At 40.4% G+C, this 19,370-nt stretch overlaps 1 protein-coding gene across 1 annotated transcript; it reads right to left on the bottom strand.

Annotated features, from left to right (window-relative positions):
- Window positions 1-199: 199 nt before the first annotated feature.
- On the bottom strand, window positions 200-13,466 carry ankrd34ba (ankyrin repeat domain 34Ba). Its single transcript, XM_082541453.1, has 2 exons — window positions 13,390-13,466; window positions 200-6,484 (listed from the first exon to the last, which is right to left on the bottom strand). Exon 2 carries the CDS (start codon window positions 6,434-6,436, stop codon window positions 4,862-4,864), a length of 1,575 nt encoding a protein of 524 aa, XP_082397579.1. The 5' UTR covers window positions 6,437-6,484; window positions 13,390-13,466; the 3' UTR covers window positions 200-4,861.
- Between the last annotated feature and the right edge of the window lie 5,904 nt (window positions 13,467-19,370).

Raw genomic sequence — 19,370 nt, 5'->3', positions numbered from 1 at the left:
ACCGTAATAAAATGGGAATGGTTGGTGATATTAAAGTCCTGTTTGTGGCACATTAGTATATGTGAGGGGGCAAACTCCTCAAGATGGGTGGTGACCATGGTGGCCATTTAGAAGTCAGCCATCTTGGATACAACTTTTGTTTTTTCAATAGGAAGAGGGCCATGTGACACATCAAACTTATTGGTAATGTCACAAGAAAAACAATGGTGTGCTTGGTTTCAACATAACTTTATTCTTTCATGAGTTATTTACAAGTTTCTTTGTGTTCACAGCCATTGACATGTCGAAGAGGTTAACACGTGAGGAGCGGATCGAAATTGTGTTAATATCTGGTGAACGCAGTAACCGGGTCATTGCAGCAGATTTCAATGCAAGACACCCTACGAGACCACCCATCTCCCATGCTACAGTTAGCAAACTGCTTGCTAAGTTTCGTGAAACTGGTTCAGTGTTGGATGTGCCAAAATGTGGACGCAAGAAAACTGTCACTAATGAAGAAACATCAGTGGCTGTCCTAGCTTCATTCAGCAAGAGCCCACAGCGTAGCACTCACCGCATGTCACTGGAGAGTGGCATAAGTTGAACATATTAGCAAAGATAGTGGGTCCATTCTTCATCAATGGAAACCTCAAGGCCACTTGATATTTGAAATTGCTACATGATGATGTGTTTCCCTCTTTATGCACTGAAGCTGGCACGTTCTCTGAGTTTTTCCAGCAAGATAGTGCACCACCACATTATGGGTGCCAGGTCCGAGCATTCCTAGATGAACAGTTTCCTGGAAAGTGGATTGGTCGCCGTGGGCCAGTTGAATGGCCCCCAAGGTCTCCCAATCTGACCCCCTTAGACTTTTATCTTTGGGGTCATCTGAAGGCAATTGTCTATGGTGTGAAGATACGAGATGTGCAGCACCTAAAACTATGGATACTGGATGCCTGTGCTGGGATTTCGCCTGCGGTGTTGCTATCAGTGTGTGAAGAGTGGGAGAAGAGGGTTGCATTGACAATCCAACACAATGGGCAGCATTGAACACATTTTATAAGTGGTGAGAAACTTGAAATATGAGTAAATAACTCATGAAAGAATAAAGTTACGTTGAAACCAAGCACACCATTGTTTTTCTTGTGACATTACCAATAAGTTTGATGTGTCACATGGCCCTCTTCCTATTGAAAAAACAAAAGTTGTATCCAAGATCCAAGATGGCTGACTTCTAAATGGCCACCACCAGAGATGGGCAGTAACGCTGTAATCTGATGACTTTTTTAAAGTAACGAGTAAAGTAAGGGATTACTATCGCAAAAACGGTAGATTACCGTTACTTTCCTGTAGGAATGCTGCGTTGCTTAGTTACTAAAACCGTGATTTTTTTTTGCGAGAATGTCTCATGACAGTGACGTAAGCGAGTGCGATGTTCGTGACAACAGCTGTGTGCAGATCAACAATGGATAATATATCGAGTACGGGAGAGAGTATGAGCGTGCAGCGTTTAAAGCGTGGAAGTACTGACCTTACTTACTGAGTTTGATTCCATAAAAAGTGACAAAAACATTAGTGTCCGTTGTGCGTGGGAAGAAAACTTCTTTTTACAGCGAAAAAAACCCCCCTAAACTTCCAAGCAAGCACCGAGTGCGCAACGACGTAATGGGAAATTCACAGAGAAACTCGTGGATTCTTCAACTGACACCTGCACCAGGGTAAACCTCCATATACCCCACTCCTGCTTTACAGGTGAAAACAGAGCAAAAGGACTGCTAGTCTTTGACTTTATTTATTTTCTGCTGTGTTTTACTTGCATCTATTTGAAAAACTGAGTGTAAACACAAAAAATATTTTATTTTATGTGCTGTAATGTGCAGAAAATAGGTTTAAATGTTAAACTAATTTATTCAAGTCAGAGAATGGTGCATATAATTTAATATTTACTTGATGCATAAAGTTAAAAGATTAAAACTGATAAAATTAAAAGTTAAAAAAAAGAGACTTTTCCATTTGATTACATTTTGTATGATGGATTATGCAGAAAAAGTAGAACTGGGCTGAAAGATCTATCGCTTTATCACCTATTCAGGTTGTAAATCGTTTTTAAAAAGTAACTAAGTAACTAAGTAATTAAGTAATTAATTAATTTCGAAAATAAGTAATCAGTAAAGTAACGGGATTACTTTTTTGGGAAGTAATCAGTAATTAGTTACTGATTACTTTTTTCAAGTAACTTGACCAACACTGGTCACCACCCATCTTGAGGAGTTTGCCCCCTCACATATACTAATGTGCCACAAACAGGACTTTAATATCACCAACCATTCCCATTTTATTACGGTGTATCCATATAAATGGCTCAACCTGTATATAATGCACCATCTGCAGCACATGAACACATTGCAGCTGAGAAGAATGTTGGATCATTTCATTGGACTTTTTTGTGAAATGTAATGAAATAAAAATGAAACTATAATCCTATCATTACCTGATTTAATTCGTACATAGATCTGGAATTATTTGAACAGTGACAGTTTTGATTCTGTACTTAACAACAAATATAAACTGAAACGATCCAGATTTTAGCTTTAAGAGGACGATCGAGGAGATTGTATTAACTGTTTGTTACAGCCATTTTTATACACAATACCCTAATTTCAAGAGTACAAATTAACTGCAACACTTTTTTAAAAGCCATTGGTGGACAATTGCAGGGTATTGTTTCGTTATTCTAATCAATTACACAGTTGAACTCCAGAGTGTTTATTCTGGAGTTCAGTTTGCATTTTGAATCCATTTCTTTTAACACACGACACGAGCTACTGCTGCAAACTTAACAGGCAATCCTTAAACCTAAAACCAAAAAATAGCAAATCATTAGCATAGAACATAGAGAATGAAGAAAACAACTGATCTTCCAAATTCTGCAGGATCTACAGGATCATTTCCATGGTATAAAAGAATGTTTCTAAACACCCTGAAAAGGAAGGTCAACGTATTATAACCTTACTTCTACCCAAAAAGACATTATGGGAGAAAATGTAGAGGGTTAACAACAAGGTACAAATTGTACATGAGCTATTCTAAAAAAAAAAAAAAAAAAAAAAAAAAGCATACTAAATCATTCAATTTAGTGTGCTTGTTTTTAGTATTCAATAGTACTGTACTGGAATCATTCAATTCCAATTGAGCCCCTGAATGTAAGGACTGTGTCTAAAAATGACTTCAATTACTCAAGATCTAACATAGTTGTTTTCTTTAACAGCCCAAATTAAAATTACAGTACATCTAGAAAGTATTCACAGTGCTTCACTTGGTCCACAGTTTGTCATGTTACAGCCTTATTCCAAAAATGCATTTTAGTTTTTTTTAATTTTATTTTTTTTTACAAGAATGATCTGAAAAGAAAACTATGGAGAAGGACTGTGTCACTGTGCTGTCTGAAGGATACCACATTATCTGCCAAAGATTGTGAAGGCAATGTTATGGTATGTGATAACATACACATGCCACAACACTGCATTGACTATACTCTGCTTAGATTCAGCCAAATGCAGCAAAACACATTTGCCAGCACTTTACGGTGCAAATACAATGCAACCCAAAGCATTACAGTAAGATCAACCTAAGAATTCCTCATGATAAAGAAATGGTATATTCTGCAGTGGCCATGCCAGTCACTTCAACTCAACTGAAAGGGAGCATGCTTTTCAAAGCACTTTGCTCTCTGACTGCAGGCTTACTTGTTCCTAGAGTATTTAAAAGTAGAATGGGAGGCAGAACCTTCAGTTTCAGGCCCCTCTTACGTGGAAACAGTTTCCAGTTTGTATTCAGGAGACAGACACTATCTCTACTTTTAAGATTAGGCTTAAAATTTTCCTTTTTGCTAAAGCATATAGTTAGGGCTGGACCAGGTGGCCCTGAATCCTCTTTTAGTTACACTTTTGGTGCAGGCTGCTCGGGATTCCCATGATGCATTGAGTATTTACTCTTCAGTCACCTTTCTCAGTCGCTATGTGTTAAATAGACCTCTCTGCATTGAATCATATGTGTTATTAATCTCTGGCTCTCTACCACAGCATGTCTTTTATCCTGTCTTTTGGTCGCAGCAGATGGCCGCCCCTCCCTGAGCCTGGTTCTGCTGGAGGTTTCTTCCTGTTAAAGAGAGTTTTCCCTTTCCACTATTGCCAAGTGCTTGCTCACAGGGGGTCATATGATGCACATAAAGATTTTAAAGCTGCATTAACTCAGCTCTTGAGTGTAGTTTAGCATTTCATTCGATTTTGAACTCACATACTCGATGTCTTGTGGAAAGAAGTTCTGGTGTGTAATAGCCTACAGCAATAAAAAGATGATTTGCAAAGATAACAAGTAATTAAATTAAGAGAGTGGAATGTCCGGCATCTTTTTCTTTCAGCTGTTGGTGAAAGAAAAAGCTAAACTAAAAAGAACTGAATATTAAACTTAAAATTGTTAAGTAACCAGAGGCATGACTGCAAATTAGAGCTAACATTTCTTTAACTCCCCTGGATATACTTTCTACTAACTTTCTTCCACCAGAACAATTTATTAAAGTCAAAGAAGCAGGTTTTTAGCTGGACTTTCTGTCATCCGAGTGACCAAAATGTCTAAATATAATTTGAGAGAAGATCTATATTTAAGAACTGCACACTAAAGCTATTTGACAAGACAGCACACCAAAGCACAGAAAAATCTATAGTTTATATGTTGTTAAATCCATGAATGTCTGAGGATCCAATAATTTTGCATACACTCTTTGGTTTTCCTCAATTACCGTAATATGCACACACCATGGCTCACAGGAGAACAGAATTCACGTTGGAACACGCTTGCACTTTTCTTGCATCCTGGCTAGATTTCAAGCTGTGGCCTTGAACTGTTCAGTCTGCATTGAGTGTCTTCTTAGAAGCATCCGCCTAGTAAGCTCTTTCCGGGGCCCAGGAGGAGCAGAGGGAAAAAATTGCTTTTGGCCAGACTCTTTCTCAGAAAAACTACTTCCATTGCTGAGGTTACAAACATTAAGGATGGGGGTGTTAGATCTTGGTCTGGCCTGTGAGTTAAGATCCAGCAAGAAGGCACCAGAACCTCTGCGCTCATATCCAGAAAGGATTCTCTGACTCGTTCCTGACACCAACTCCCTGGAACCCATTGTGCTAGAGGAATGCAAAGGCGCCAGCCTCTTGCCATCTGTCAGGTCTCTAGCTTTCTGCTCTTCAGGGACATTTTGAATGTTTACAGCTATTTGTGGGTCAGAGTTGTATATGTCTGCACCTAGCTTGCGTCTTTGAATGACATTATGAAGGCTTGATGAAGGTTGCAGTTGTGTTACAAGAATTTTACCAGTGGAAAGCGAGGAGGGGACTGAATCTGTACCAAGGTTTTCAGAATGCAGATTAGGATGGGAGGCAGAGTGAGATGAAATGAGACCTGGTAGTGGTATCTTTTGTCCAACTTGTTTGGCACTATCATTTTTTCCATCTCTCGCTTTTTCATTACTTGCTTCACACCATTTGTAGCTGTCAGAGTTTTGGCTGTTATCCTCATCCAGTCTAGGAACTCTGAATGAGAAGTTATCAGTCAGACTAAAATCCTGGGCTTTTTCTGAGACTGAAGCTTCAAGAGGTTGCTGGGTGAGCAGAGATGCTGGGATCTTCAGCCAGGGTTCAGAATTCAGCCTCAGTAGAGGCTGCTGCAGTCCATTTAGAGGTGCTTGGCAAAGCCCGCGAAATCTTGACGGGGAGCACGGATGGGAGCTTATGCCACAGATCTGTGCTTCTTTAAAAGAAAAGACTGGTTTTGGAGGGCACAAGGTAGAGGAGGTGCACTGGGGAGATGTGATGAGCTGGATTTCAGATGGAGATGCAGGAGCTGGTAATGTCATTTTTTCTGCCTGGTCAAGAGGACGAAGGGGAGGCATGCTGAGGTACTGCTTGGTTTGCAGTTTACCACATGGGAATTTGTCAGTTGTTATGATGATCACCTCCTTTCCCTTGTCTTTGCATGCATCAAGCAACAAGTTCAGCACCTTTAGGTCTCCAGTCATGACTGCGTAAACCAATGCTGATGTCCCAGACTGATCCTCCAGACTGATGTCTGCCCCACTGGCCAAAAGCAGAGAGACCACTTCTGGGCCAGCCTGCTCCCGGCAGGCATGCATCAGTGCAGATCGACCTTCTTTGTCCTGGATGTTGGGGTCTGCTCCCTTCTCTAGAAGAAACTGTATCAGCTTGACTCGACTGGCACTCTGGGCATCAACATGTTGGGTACGGCAGGCCACCATCAGTGGGGTCTGGCCTTGGCTGTCACTCTCATTGATGTAGGCTCCCCCTTCCAGGAGCAGTCGTGTGAGCCGCAGGCGACGGAGAAACACTGCTTTTAGTAGTGGATTACCTGAATCTATGGTTACACCAGGATTACAGCCTTCTGCCTCCATGCTTCTTGGTCACAGATGGTGATTTTGAAGATGTAGAAAGACAGATTTCTGTGGAAAATAACAAAACTATTTAAGGTTCTGTAGAAGAAGAGCAGTTGCTTGCCATGATGACGATGTCAGCAGGAAACCTATCGAAAAACAGTAGCAACCCACACATACAACTCTAGAAATCTTCCTTAATTCGATACCAATATGATTCTTGTTTAGTTACGTCAAGGTGCAAAAGGACACAGTTAGAGCTTAGATAAGTGTCATGGTGTGGGTTAAAATTCCAGTCTTCTGGCTGTTGTTAGAAAAGTTGAAAAAAAAGAAAGTGCCAGGTGTTGCATGTTATAATATTATATGTATGTGCTAATGTATTTGTTATCGTCTTACTTTACAATTTGCTTTTTAATTAATTAACTTTTAATTTAATCTACTCTGTTTATAAGTGATAATTTCAAATGAATTGCATATATTACAGTTTCTTTACCAAAGTGTGAAACAAATAGTCAGGAAAAGCAAGAAACTGATAATTGTCATCTTCATTTTCAGCAGTTCTATGTCTGCAGCACAAGCAGAGCCAGCCTCTTTCTTTCCGCCTTTGTGCTGTTTGTCCTTGCCTTTTTCTATCAGGCCACAAAAGGCTGCAGTTAACAATGTCTCAGACAGTAACACAACATTTTCTTCAGTTAGTCACAGAAACCAAAACACTACAATGAAAAACATTCCTAGACTGTTTTTTTGGTAATTTTTCTGCTTTTTGTATGTAAAGTAGCAACAGTGGGTTGTCGTGGTTCAGATTTTTGAGGAAGAGACATACAACTGAAAGTCCATAGTGGGTCAACACAAATGATTTTATTAAAGCACATATATGTGGTGAAGATGGGCTCTGCAAAACATCAGCCTCGATCTCCCGCCTGACAACAGGTGGGTGTGATATTTACAGTGGGGCAAAAAAGGTATTTAGTCAGCCACCGATTGTGCAAGTTCCCCCACTTAAAATGATGACAGAGGTCAGTAATTTGCACCAGAGGTACACTTCAACTGTGAGAGACAGAATGTGAAAAAAAAATCCATGAATTCACATGGTAGGATTTGTAAAGAATTTATTCGTAAATCAGGGTGGAAAATAAGTATGTGGTCACCTCAAACAAGGAAAATCTCTGGCTCTCACAGACCTGTAACGTCTTCTGTAAGAAGCTTTTCTGTCCCCCACTCGTTACCTGTATGAATGGCACCTGTTTGAACTCATCATCTGTATAAAAGACACCTGTCCACAGCCGCAAACAGTCAGACTCCAAACTCCGCCATGGCCAAGACCAAAGAGCTTTCGAAGGACACCAGGAAAAGTATTGTAGACCTGCACCTAGGGATGGGTACCGGTGTCATGGCACCGGTTCTGACATAAACGGTAGTAACCAGACCGAAAAGCAGCGCACATTTCGGTGCTTTATTTCGGTGCTTTTTTTTCCTGAGCTGTGATACACTTTAGATTCTAGCCAATCATTTTACGTTTCCGAGGATAGTAGGCGGGGCCAGGTACGTGTGTTCTTTTAGAGCAGAGCTACAGATTAAAAATGGCCAAGGCGAAGCGGTCAAAAGTCTGGCTGTACTTCACAGCAAAATATGCAAACTCAGCAGCCTGCAACAAGTGCTTTAAGGTGATACTGTCAAAGGAGGTAAGACCTGAAATCCGATGAAACACCTGGCGTCGCATAGCGTTTTTTTTAAAAGCCCAGAAATGCGCCGTATGATAGCTTGCTGCGAGACCTCACACCGAGCACATCTACTGTGCGTGGGTTGCCTGTTATCGGCAATATCCCCCAAAAACCCAGAAGAGGAGAGTCCTGGCCCCTAGCCCTGCCAGTGTAGCAGAAATGATGATGGCAGCAGCAGCCGTTCTTCTCTGCGTGAGTAGCTTAATGTTGTTCATGTGTAATTTACGTTGCGTAGGCTAACCACGTTATTACATTAATGCATGTGAGGTGAACTAGCAAACACCATCATAGCTACATGCGGCTGTCTTCTTGTTTGATGGCAGATACTCCCTTCACCCTGGCCAAAAAGGCTAAAATGACCAAAGAAAAAGAGGGAAACAGCTAAACCTGAGAGGTTTTTGGACAAAGTTTGTGTTTTTTCCATTGATTAAGCACTGCTTCCAGCTAAGAGTGATACCATATATGCCCCATAGCTGCAGAAAAGGCTAACTTTGTTATCTTTTTACAAAAAACCAGCTGAACATGAGAGGTTTTAGGACCAATTTTGTGTTCTCCATTTTTTAAGCACCGGTTTGAGCACCGTTTGAGCACCGGCACCGTTTCAAAAGTACCGATTTGGCACCGGTATCGGATAAAACCTAAACGATACCCATCCCTACCTGCACCAGACTGGGAAGAGTGAATCTACAATAGGCAAGCAGCTTGGTGTGAAAAAATCAACTGTGGGAGCAATCATCAGAAAATGGAAGACATACAAGACCACTGATAATCTCCCTCGATCTGGGGCTCCACGCAAGATCTCATCCCGTGGGGTCAAAATGATCATGAGAACAGTGAGCAAAGATCCCAGAACCACACGGGGGGACCTGGTGAATGACCTGCAGAGAGCTGGGACCAAAGTAACAAAGGTCACCATCAGTAACACACTACAACGGCAGGGAATCAAATCCCGCAGTGCCAGACGTGTTCCGCTGCTGAAGCCAGTGCATGTCCAGGCCCGTCTGAAGTTTGCCAGAGAGCACATGGATGATACAGCAGAGGATTGGGAGAATGTCATGTGGTCAGATGAAACCAAAGTAGAACTTTTTGGTATAAACTCAACTCGTCGTGTTTGGAGGAAGAAGAATACTGAGTTGCATCCCAAGAACACCATACCTACTGTGAAGCATGGGGGTGGAAACATCATGCTATGGGGCTGTTTTTCTGCCAAGGGGACAGGACGACTGATCCGTGTTAAGGACAGAATGAATGGGGCCATGTATCGTGAGATTTTGAGCCAAAACCTCCTTCCATCAGTGAGAACTTTGAAGATGAAACGAGGCTGGGTCTTCCAACATGACAATGATCCAAAACACACCGCCCGGGCAACAAAGGAGTGGCTCCGTAAGAAGCATTTGAAAGTCCTGGAGTGGCCTAGCCAGTCTCCAGACCTCAACCCCATAGAAAATCTGTGGCGGGAGTTGAAAGTCCGTGTTGCTCGGCGACAGCCCCAAAACATCACTGCTCTCGAGAAGATCTGCATGGAGGAATGGGCCAAAATACCAGCTACTGTGTGTGCAAACCTGGTAAAGACCTATAGTAAACGTTTGACCTCTGTTATTGCCAACAAAGGTTATGTTACAAAGTATTGAGTTGTATTTTTGTTATTGACCAAATACTTATTTTCCACCCTGATTTACGAATAAATTCTTTACAAATCCTACCATGTGGATTCATGGATTTTTTTTTCACATTCTGTCTCTCACAGTTGAAGTGTACCTCTGGTGCAAATTACTGACCTCTGTCATCATTTTAAGTGGGGGAACTTGCACAATCGGTGGCTGACTAAATACCTTTTTTGCCCCACTGTATACTTATGATGACCAGTAACTCGCGTCACCGCAGATGAAAAACAACATGCATGTTCAGTAATTCTATGTCAGGAGATATTCTAAAACAGAACAGTTCCTTTCTCAGTTCCTCCACCGCCTCCCAGATGCATCCTGTTATTCCACTTTTCTGGACTTGCACAACATTTGCAATCAGTTTACCCAGACAGACTATGTGTTTGTGTTGTTAACCTAAGCGCATGACCTCCCTCTACGTCATCTGTTACCAGGCAAACTCCAATGCAGCAGGCTGCTGAATGCACACAGGCAATATGTGAAAGATTATTATGTGCTTATGCTAACACCTGAAATACAGACTTTAACATAACATCACCAGTTTCAATAAATGTGTCAATGAAATGACAATAATGATAAATCATAAATGATGCAACAGTAATAATAAGGATTAGGAATAGTAACATAGATTATGAACGTAAAATAACATTTCATTCCGACAGGGTGTTTATGTGGGACATATAGATACCTGCCTTACCAGTCATATTAGAGCTGTGATGACAGTGAAAATACACACACACACACACACACACACACACACACACACACACACACACACACACACACACACACACACACACACACATATTTAAATATCACAGGAAAACATCACTGCTGTTGTCTAATTTTTCTGGATTTGAACTACAGAATATAGTTATTGTGGTTTTGCATGAGAAAACAGACATCAGCTGTGCTGGGTGGGAATCACAGATGTTGTGCCACTTATGCATATAATGAACCTTACTTCTTGATTGCATTACCTTTAATATGAGCAGGCAACATGTTTTCATCTTGCAACTGATGTCAGAAGTAAAGTCTGTCTGCTGGCAGCTATTACCCATCAGAGAAAAACACCACCTGCACCATGTTTGACAGATGACGTGTAGGTGGTATGCATTCAGTTATCCTGTTCCGTATTTGGTCAAAACTTCTTTGCTGGTGCCCAGGTCAATCACTTGGTTACTGAACTACAGGGAGTGCAGAATTATTAGGCAAGTTGTATTTTTGAGGAATGATTTTATTATTGAACAACAACCATGTTCTCAATGAACCCAAAAATCTCATTAATATCAAAGCTGAATGTTTTTGGAAGTAGCTTTTAGTTTGTTTTTAGTTTTAGCTATTTTAGGGGGATATCTGTGTGTGCAGGTGACTATTACTGTGCATAATTATTAGGCAACTTAACAAAAAACAAATATATACCCATTTCAATGATTTATTTTTACCAGTGAAACCAATATAACATCTCCACATACACAAATATACATTTCTGACATTCAAAAACAAAACAAAAACAAATCAGCGACCAATATAGCCACCTTTCTTTGCAAGGACACTCAAAAGCCTGCCATCCATGGATTCTGTCAGTGTTTTGATCTGTTCACCATCAACATTGCGTGCAGCAGCAACCACAGCCTCCCAGACACTGTTCAGAGAGGTGTACTGTTTTCCCTCCTTGTAAATCTCACATTTGATGATGGACCACAGGTTCTCAATGGGGTTCAGATCAGGTGAACAAGGAGGCCATGTCATTAGTTTTTCTTCTTTTATACCCTTTCTTGCCAGCCACGCTGTGGAGTACTTGGACGCGTGTGATGGAGCATTGTCCTGCATGAAAATCATGTTTTTCTTGAAGGATGCAGACTTCTTCCTGTACCACTGCTTGAAGAAGGTGTCTTCCAGAAACTGGCAGTAGGACTGGGAGTTGAGCTTGACTCCATCCTCAACCCGAAAAGGCCCCACAAGCTCATCTTTGATGATACCAGCCCAAACCAGTGCTACACCTCCACCTTGCTGGCGTCTGAGTCGGACTGGAGCTCTCTGCCCTTTACCAATCCAGCCACGGGCCCATCCATCTGGCCCATCAAGACTCACTCTCATTTCATCAGTCCATAAAACCTTAGAAAAACCAGTCTTGAGATATTTGCCTTTGGCATTGATTAGAGGGGTTGACTCAATTTGTTTTAACATGTTTCAATTTATTTTAGTTTTTTAGTTATTTATTTTATTTTATCTTATCTCATTTTAATTTTCTTTACTTATGCTATTAGCATGTACAGCACTTTGTGAACTCTGGTTTTATGTTAAAGTGCTTTATAAATAAAGGTGGTATGGTATTTCTTGGCCCAGTCTTGACGTTTCAGCTTGTGTGTCTTGTTCGGTGGTGGTCGTCTTTCAGCCTTTCTTACCTTGGCCATGTCTCTGAGTATTGCACACCTTGTGCTTTTGGGCACTCCAGTGATGTTGCAGCTCTGAAATATGGCCAAACTGGTGGCAAGTGGCATCTTGGCAGCTGCACGCTTGACTTTTCTCAGTTCATGGGCAGTTATTTTGCGCCTTGGTTTTTCCACACGCTTCTTGCGACCCTGTTGACTATTTTGAATGAAACGCTTGATTGTTTGATGATCACGCTTCAGAAGCTTTGCAATTTTGAGACTGCTGCATCCCTCTGCAAGATATCTCACTATTTTTGACTTTTCTGAGCCTGTCAAGTCCTTCTTTTGACCCATTTTGCCAAAGGAAAGGACGTTGCCTAATAATTATGCACACCTGATATAGGGTGTTGATGTCATTAGACCACACCCCTTCTCATTACAGAGATGCACATCACCTAATATGCTTAATTGGTAGTAGGCTTTCGAGCCTATACAGCTTGGAGTAAGACAACATGCATGAAGAGGATGATGTGGACAAAATACTCATTTGCCTAATAATTCTGCACTCCCTGTATACATGCATCTCTTGGGTTCTGGCCTTTGGCATTTGTGTCTTCATAACCTTTTCAGCCACATTATTACAGTATTAGCAGAGGAGTTCGAGCAGTATCTCACAAGCCCAGATGTGACACTGACATATATAATTTATAATGTGCACATTATAAATGTGGATGTCTAAGGTAGCATGAAACTAGCATACAACAGATTTGGGATAACAATTTGGGATGACAATCTACAATGTAGCTTAAAATCTTCATTCTACCCTTATGCTGTCCTTATTTTCCCTTCAAATGCTTACTAACTGCAGTGCAAACATTACACCTTTTGTCTTCCTCTCTGCAGATCTCTAACAGTTCTGCACATTGAATATCAAAAAAATCCACCTCACCTGAACAGTATTAGCTCAACATTCATCCTGTGGAAGACCACTGTGTGTGTGTTTGTGTGTGTAGATATATGTTTACTGCAAGTGTGTTGTTCATGGTGAGGATCCTAGAGCCATATAATTACAATGCTATCTTTGCTACTTCAAAGATTAACATCTTTTGTGCATTAAATTCCATTCAGAGTTATTAACTGGTTGTAAGATAAGCAAAATAATAAAATTAAGTTGCGAAGTTGAAGAATCGCTACTGTGTATCTGTGTGACTCACCAGCCTCCAGTCAGTTAAGATTAGTCCTCTCCTGCAGACATTCACTCTCCTGTTGCAGAGCTGCGACTGGCGTGATGCTGGAAGGATTGTGTCACAATAACTGAGAGGAGAAAGAAACTGCAGCAACCAAGGTTTTCCAGAATGAGTCTGCTTCTCAGACAAAATGTGTTATGAGCACGAGTGATACAGACTTGATTTCAGGGAGGTCTAAGAAATGGTTAATCCATCGCTACAGCAGGAGCAGCAGTTGCAGAGAGAGAGAAAACAAGGAAGGTTGACAAAGATGAACGCACAAGGTGAAGCACTATAGCAACAACATGTTCTTTCATCAAAGGGGGTCTGATTCAGCAAAGGCTTATTAATTGTGAAATTAGCCACAAAGGACGTTTTTTTTTTTTTAACTTATGTGCAGAAAGGAAACTGCATTTTCTCCACCTTATCAATGACATCTCCATGACAACCATCAAGAAGGCTGAATGACGGCACACATTGTAATTGTGCTGGAGGAACTGTTCTTTGTCTGTATGAATGTGTGTGGGGGGAGAGTGTGTACACACCTCTGTGAGAACCAGATTCTTTGCATGTACCTTATTTTTTGTAATATGAATGCTTGAATGTGAAGGCTTGTAACAGGGACTCAAGAAAGACAAGGATTACTTACAATTTATTCACCAAAAAAAGACTTGTAGTTCTTAACAAATAATTATCCTATAATTATCCTATTATTATTTTAAGTCTGATGTGGTTCCCATTAATGCAAGTAATGTGGCTCTATAGATCATATTTACTTTGTGTTGTCCAGCCCAGCTGGACCAAATGTTCAGTTCTCCATATAGTATGTAAAAGCTGTTTGTGGTTGTGTATGTTTTATATCTATTTTACTGTGATCCACCCAGTAGGAAAATATGCTCAGCAGGAAGCTGTCAGTAGCCTCATAACAGTTTTCAAAAGCTTCAGTTTCTCTTGTGGCTACCTTAGGCTGGCTCCAGAAGTCTCATAGTAAAATGTTAAAGCTAAATTAACTAATTAAAAGCTTTAAATGCAGATAGAAAAAAATTGTTTTAGTGTCAGTGAATAGTTCCCTCATTTAAAACTAATTTACAAATTATAAATTGGTTTTATAACATACTTTCTTTCTTCCGTTCTTTCTTTTAGTTTAGTTTTTAAGGCCTAAAGTTACAACTGTAACAGACCCAGTGCCGCTACTGCCAAATATAGTCACTTCTGGCTCCAAAAAAATACCATGAAGGTGGCCAGAATGAGTTTGAGGCTTCAAAATGTGAAGTTCAAAAACCATCAGGTGAAATCACTGTGGCCATGTCCATCTTACATATACAGTCTATGCACACTTAAACAAATCAGCAAGTGCAGATAAATATGCCATTTCAAGGTGACTGGGTTGGATCATCCTTAATTCACTCACTGGCTACTTTTAATCAAAAACAATAGTTTTAAATGGTTAAATAAAAGATCATGCCAGAGATGGGGAAACAATTAACAGGTTATAATGAAATGAATGGCCATAAATAAATGCAAAACCATTAGAGCACAGTATTTATAAAAACTGCCATGCTTCTGACTTTTTTATATTCTTTGCACATTCTGCTAAGGCTGTTTGTAACCCAGCTGTTACAGTAATTGTCCAAACAATGGTACATAGTTTTTATCACTTTGCTGTAGCCATAGAAACAAGTGTGAGGTCACCTCTGAAGTCTGAGCTAGAAGTGATGTCACTTCCGAGTTGAGCAAAGAAAACAGGGTTTTGCTGCTTACAGCAACAGTGTAGAGCAATTCATGGATTACTCGGAATAGGTATTTTTTCCTCTACCTTTCTTTTTTAATTCTATTGTTATTTAGCAAGCCACACCCACACACTAGTGACAGTATCCATTGCAAGTTTTACTTATATTTGCAAGCCCAGTCTTATATCTTAGATTGTTAGGTAGGCTGTAAAGGGGTATTCCAGTTTGAAATCCCAAGTGGGAACTCGGAAAGAGGAACTAAGAGTGCAATATATAATCCCTCCACAAGATGTTAGCATCGGACAGCGTTTTTCCATATGAGGTCTTATTGATATTTTATGGTCATTTGGATTTTATTTATCCATAATAAAAGCAAAAAATGTAAACACGCCTTTTGTTTGTATATTAAATCAAATACTTTTATTATTCAGTTTTTGACTTAGAATATAAATAAAGCAAATTATTTGAGTAAAATGCAATTTTACTGAGCCACTTCTGTGCTACTAAGTCTCTTGTAAAGGTTATGTCAAATTATGGTCCTTTAAAATACTTATATTTAGTTTAAAAAAACTATTTCAAAGTATATGTAAAAAGAACCCTTAAATGAGCACTTTATATTAACTCATGCAGCTCATATTTATTATTTTTTAATTGCTTTTTTTCTCGTTTTAGTTAGTAAAAGATTAAACATTCCACCCATGATTAAAAGAAAATGATAAATACACACTTGTAAGTTATTGATATTTTTTATTGTACGTGAAACAGAAATTTCTCTAAAATCTTGAGATCTTTGTATGTGTGTATATACACACTAAAAAATGCTGAGTTATTTTCATAACTCAACTTTTGGGGAAAAGTCATGAGTAAGTTGGATTAGTCTGACAAAATATTGGTTCAAAAGTCATGACTCAGGAGTTGGGTTGGCAATATGCTGGCTTCTTTAATTAACTCCCCGGTTTGAATAATTAAGTTGGGTAGCTTTGATCAAGTATTGGGTCAAAATTTTACCCAATTGTTTGCATTGAAGACAATCCTCAGAAGAAGCAACATCATTCTTCACAAACTGCCATTTTCAACTACACTGTGACCTGATCAGATATCACTGGACTTCTCCTCTACTATGAAATAAAACATGGTAAGTAAAAAGTGAATTCTAATAATTTCAAAGTCATGCGCGCTGGGGCAATGAAAGAACAATCTGCTTTGAATCTAGTTTTTGTATGCTGAATTTTTTTTCTTAGCCTTATTAGACAGATACAGTGAAGACTGACAGAAAAGTAAAAGGGGGAGATATGCGGCAAAGGGGAACAGGTCAGACTTGAACCCAGGCTGAACTGCTTTCAGCCATGCAGCATATGGTTAACTGCTCATCTAACTGAGCTAAACCAGCACCTAGTAAATCAAAGATTAACCCAAATGTTAATGGTAATATAACCCTCGTGGAGAGTTATGAGTTTCAACCCAATTTTTGGTCAGTTTAACCCATTTTTGGATAAATATCCTACCACAGTGTGCTGGGTCAAACCAATAACCCAGCCCTGTTACAAATTGGGTTATTTTTCACCCAGCGTTTTTTGGTGTGTATGTGAGTGTGACTGTTTTTTGCTTTTTGACAACCTTTGCCCCATCTGCTTCAAAGCAGTAGTACTGGGAACCCGAGTATGAATTATGTTGCATTCCCAAGTTTAACCAGTAAATCCTAGTGTAACCAACTTTAGAGATGTAAAGGTGAATTACAGCGCAATAACTACTTGGGCTTGTAATAAAACCCTGGCCAGAATCAGAAGACACCAAATTCATGAGGGGACAAAGTATTGTGCAGCAATAATGACTCGGACACGGAATTAACTTTTGAGTAGCCACTGTTGTGTTGTTACAAAGTGTAAAAATCAGTGTCCAATTTGTACAGGGGAAAGAAAAAGAGTATAAAATAAAATAAATAGTGTGCACACTTAAACAAAATAAAAGTACTTGTTGGGGCCCTTTAAGAATTCAAGTTATGTTGACAACAGCCAACTTCAAAGGTCCTTTTGAGTGTAATTGGAATATAAGTACGAGTGTGTGGGTGTGTATCTTCTTCAGGGTGAATTGTCCTCAAAATGGTTGGCTCGCCATTAGCGCAGGGCGATATGACCAAAAATATTTATCACGATATACATTTGAAAATTTGCGATAACGATATAACTGACGATATAATTGACACTTGACAAAATACTTCACAACTTTATTAGTGCAAATTCCTTGCTGACAGTTTAACCAAAAGGTATTTCCAGTGGAAATTGGCCGACATATCCTCAGCATAACCATGTATAATATCCACAAAACTTAAAAAGAGGTTATACACACAATACGGTAATATTATGTTGAAACACAGTACGTTTCACTCCGCGAGGCTCCTGCCTACGATAGCAGTAATGCTCCGACAATCCATCAAGCGGTGCGGGTTCGTAGCTTAGCAAAGTCGTACTGAAACATTTGACAGATTTTCGAGCACTGTGTACCACATAAAATCATTTCGAGGTCAGTAAACACAACCAGAATTCATACATAAGGCACACGGGATTATAAGGGGCACTGTCGATTTTCAGAAAAATCAAAGGATTGATTTTAAGTGTGCCGTATTTTCCAAACAACACGGTAATAACGACGGCCCGCTAACATGCTCTACCAAAAGTAGTGCTTTGTTGTGTATCTGACGGACGAAAGCTAAACCAGTTCCACACCACTTAAGTTGCAGCATTTTTACAAACCAATTCTGGTTCATCCGTTTCATTCAACGATCCGCTTTTGCCCTTCTCATTCTCCATTTGCTGCCATGCTTTTTCCACCATGTGCGTATGAAAAGGAATAACACTTGTCTTACCAACGTTGCTTCTCTCCTTCATCCAGCCACTCAACTGTGGACTTCCAGCAGGTAAGTATTCTTGCTTTCCTTCCTCTCAATTCTGGATTATTGCTCTCTTTCGTCCCTGCGTTTCTCAGTTTAACTAGCAGATGCCTCCACTCCTGTTCCTGAGATGAGAAAAACCGGGGAGGACCACGCACCTTCACCTCACTTCCTGGCTGACAAGGTGAATGCAGCCTGCATAGGCTCTGATTGGTCGCCGAGTGCTAGGTACCCCCACGTGGGGTGAACTGAGAGGTGCATTTAATTGTCATAGGACTTATGATGCTTTGTTGATGTGAACAGTTAAGATAAAGGAAATAACACCTCCTCTTCCTTTATCATTGATGTAAATATGTTTTTTTCATCTGGGCTACACCCTCCCCTCCTGAACTCATGCACATCCCTGTGCATGGTAAACAGTTAAATGATGATTATTCAGGGGGTCAAGGAAGGGGGTGGGAACAGGCTCTTCACCATCACTGATGACCTCTGCCCAAGCTAAAGACAGTCCTTGCACGAATGATTTTGCTGCTGTGATCAGGGGATTCCCTAACTCTGTATAATCAAGCTGTCGTGGCGGACGGAGGTTTCTCTCAGATCTCCTGACAGAATCATTTGTATCTGTGGTTTCCCCTGTATCCATTGGGACCCTTTACTCCATTCTTTCCTCAGGATTCACACCTCTGGTGCCAGCCTCCTCAACTGGAAGTTGCTTTTCTTAGACGTCTGGATCATCAACGGGTGAGTCATTTTCAGTCGAGGCTGTTTCATCCACTTGTTCGATTGATGTGACTCCATCGGTGGGTAAGTACTCAGTATTATCTGTAGTACTGGCCGGCATATCAGGTATGTTGCCAAAATGAGATTGGCTGTCAAAATCAGGTGGGTTGTCAATATCAGGGACATTTAGAGGACTCTCACTGACCGTGGGGACAGGGGTGCTCAACCAAACTGGGATGAGCAGATCATCTTCTTCATCTGAGGAGTTCTCTTCCTCTAGCACAGGACTTGCATGGGTTCTTGGCCTGCTGACACTGGCTTCTGTACATGCTCACTGGTTTCCTCCACAGGTAGGTAGCCACATGATAGCAACAGATCCCAGTGTAGTGTTCTTAGGGGACCATCTTTGCTTTCAGGCTTAACTGTATATACTTGGAGGTTGCCTGCTCTACCCACCACTACATGCACAGTGTGTTCCCATTTGTCTGAAATCTTATGTTTCCCCCAGATGCAGACATTCCTGACCAATACTTGATCTCCAGCTCCAAGTCTGAGGCAGTTACATATCTGTCAAACCTCATTTTGTTCTTGTGAGCTATCTTTGCAGCCATGTCCGTAGCTAGCCTGTAGCT

This window comes from Aulonocara stuartgranti (genome assembly GCF_965226115.1).
Source record: "Aulonocara stuartgranti genome assembly, chromosome: 7".
Classification (NCBI taxonomy): Eukaryota; Metazoa; Chordata; class Actinopteri; order Cichliformes; family Cichlidae; genus Aulonocara; species Aulonocara stuartgranti.
The sequence above is the reverse complement of the archived record's forward strand: the minus strand, read 5'-3'. Positions and strand labels throughout refer to the sequence as shown.

Excerpts from the sequence above, each read along its gene's own strand:
- ankrd34ba (XM_082541453.1), bottom strand. The coding sequence starts at position 6,436 with ATGGAGGCAGAAGGCTGTAATCCTGGTGTAACCATAGATTCAGGTAAT.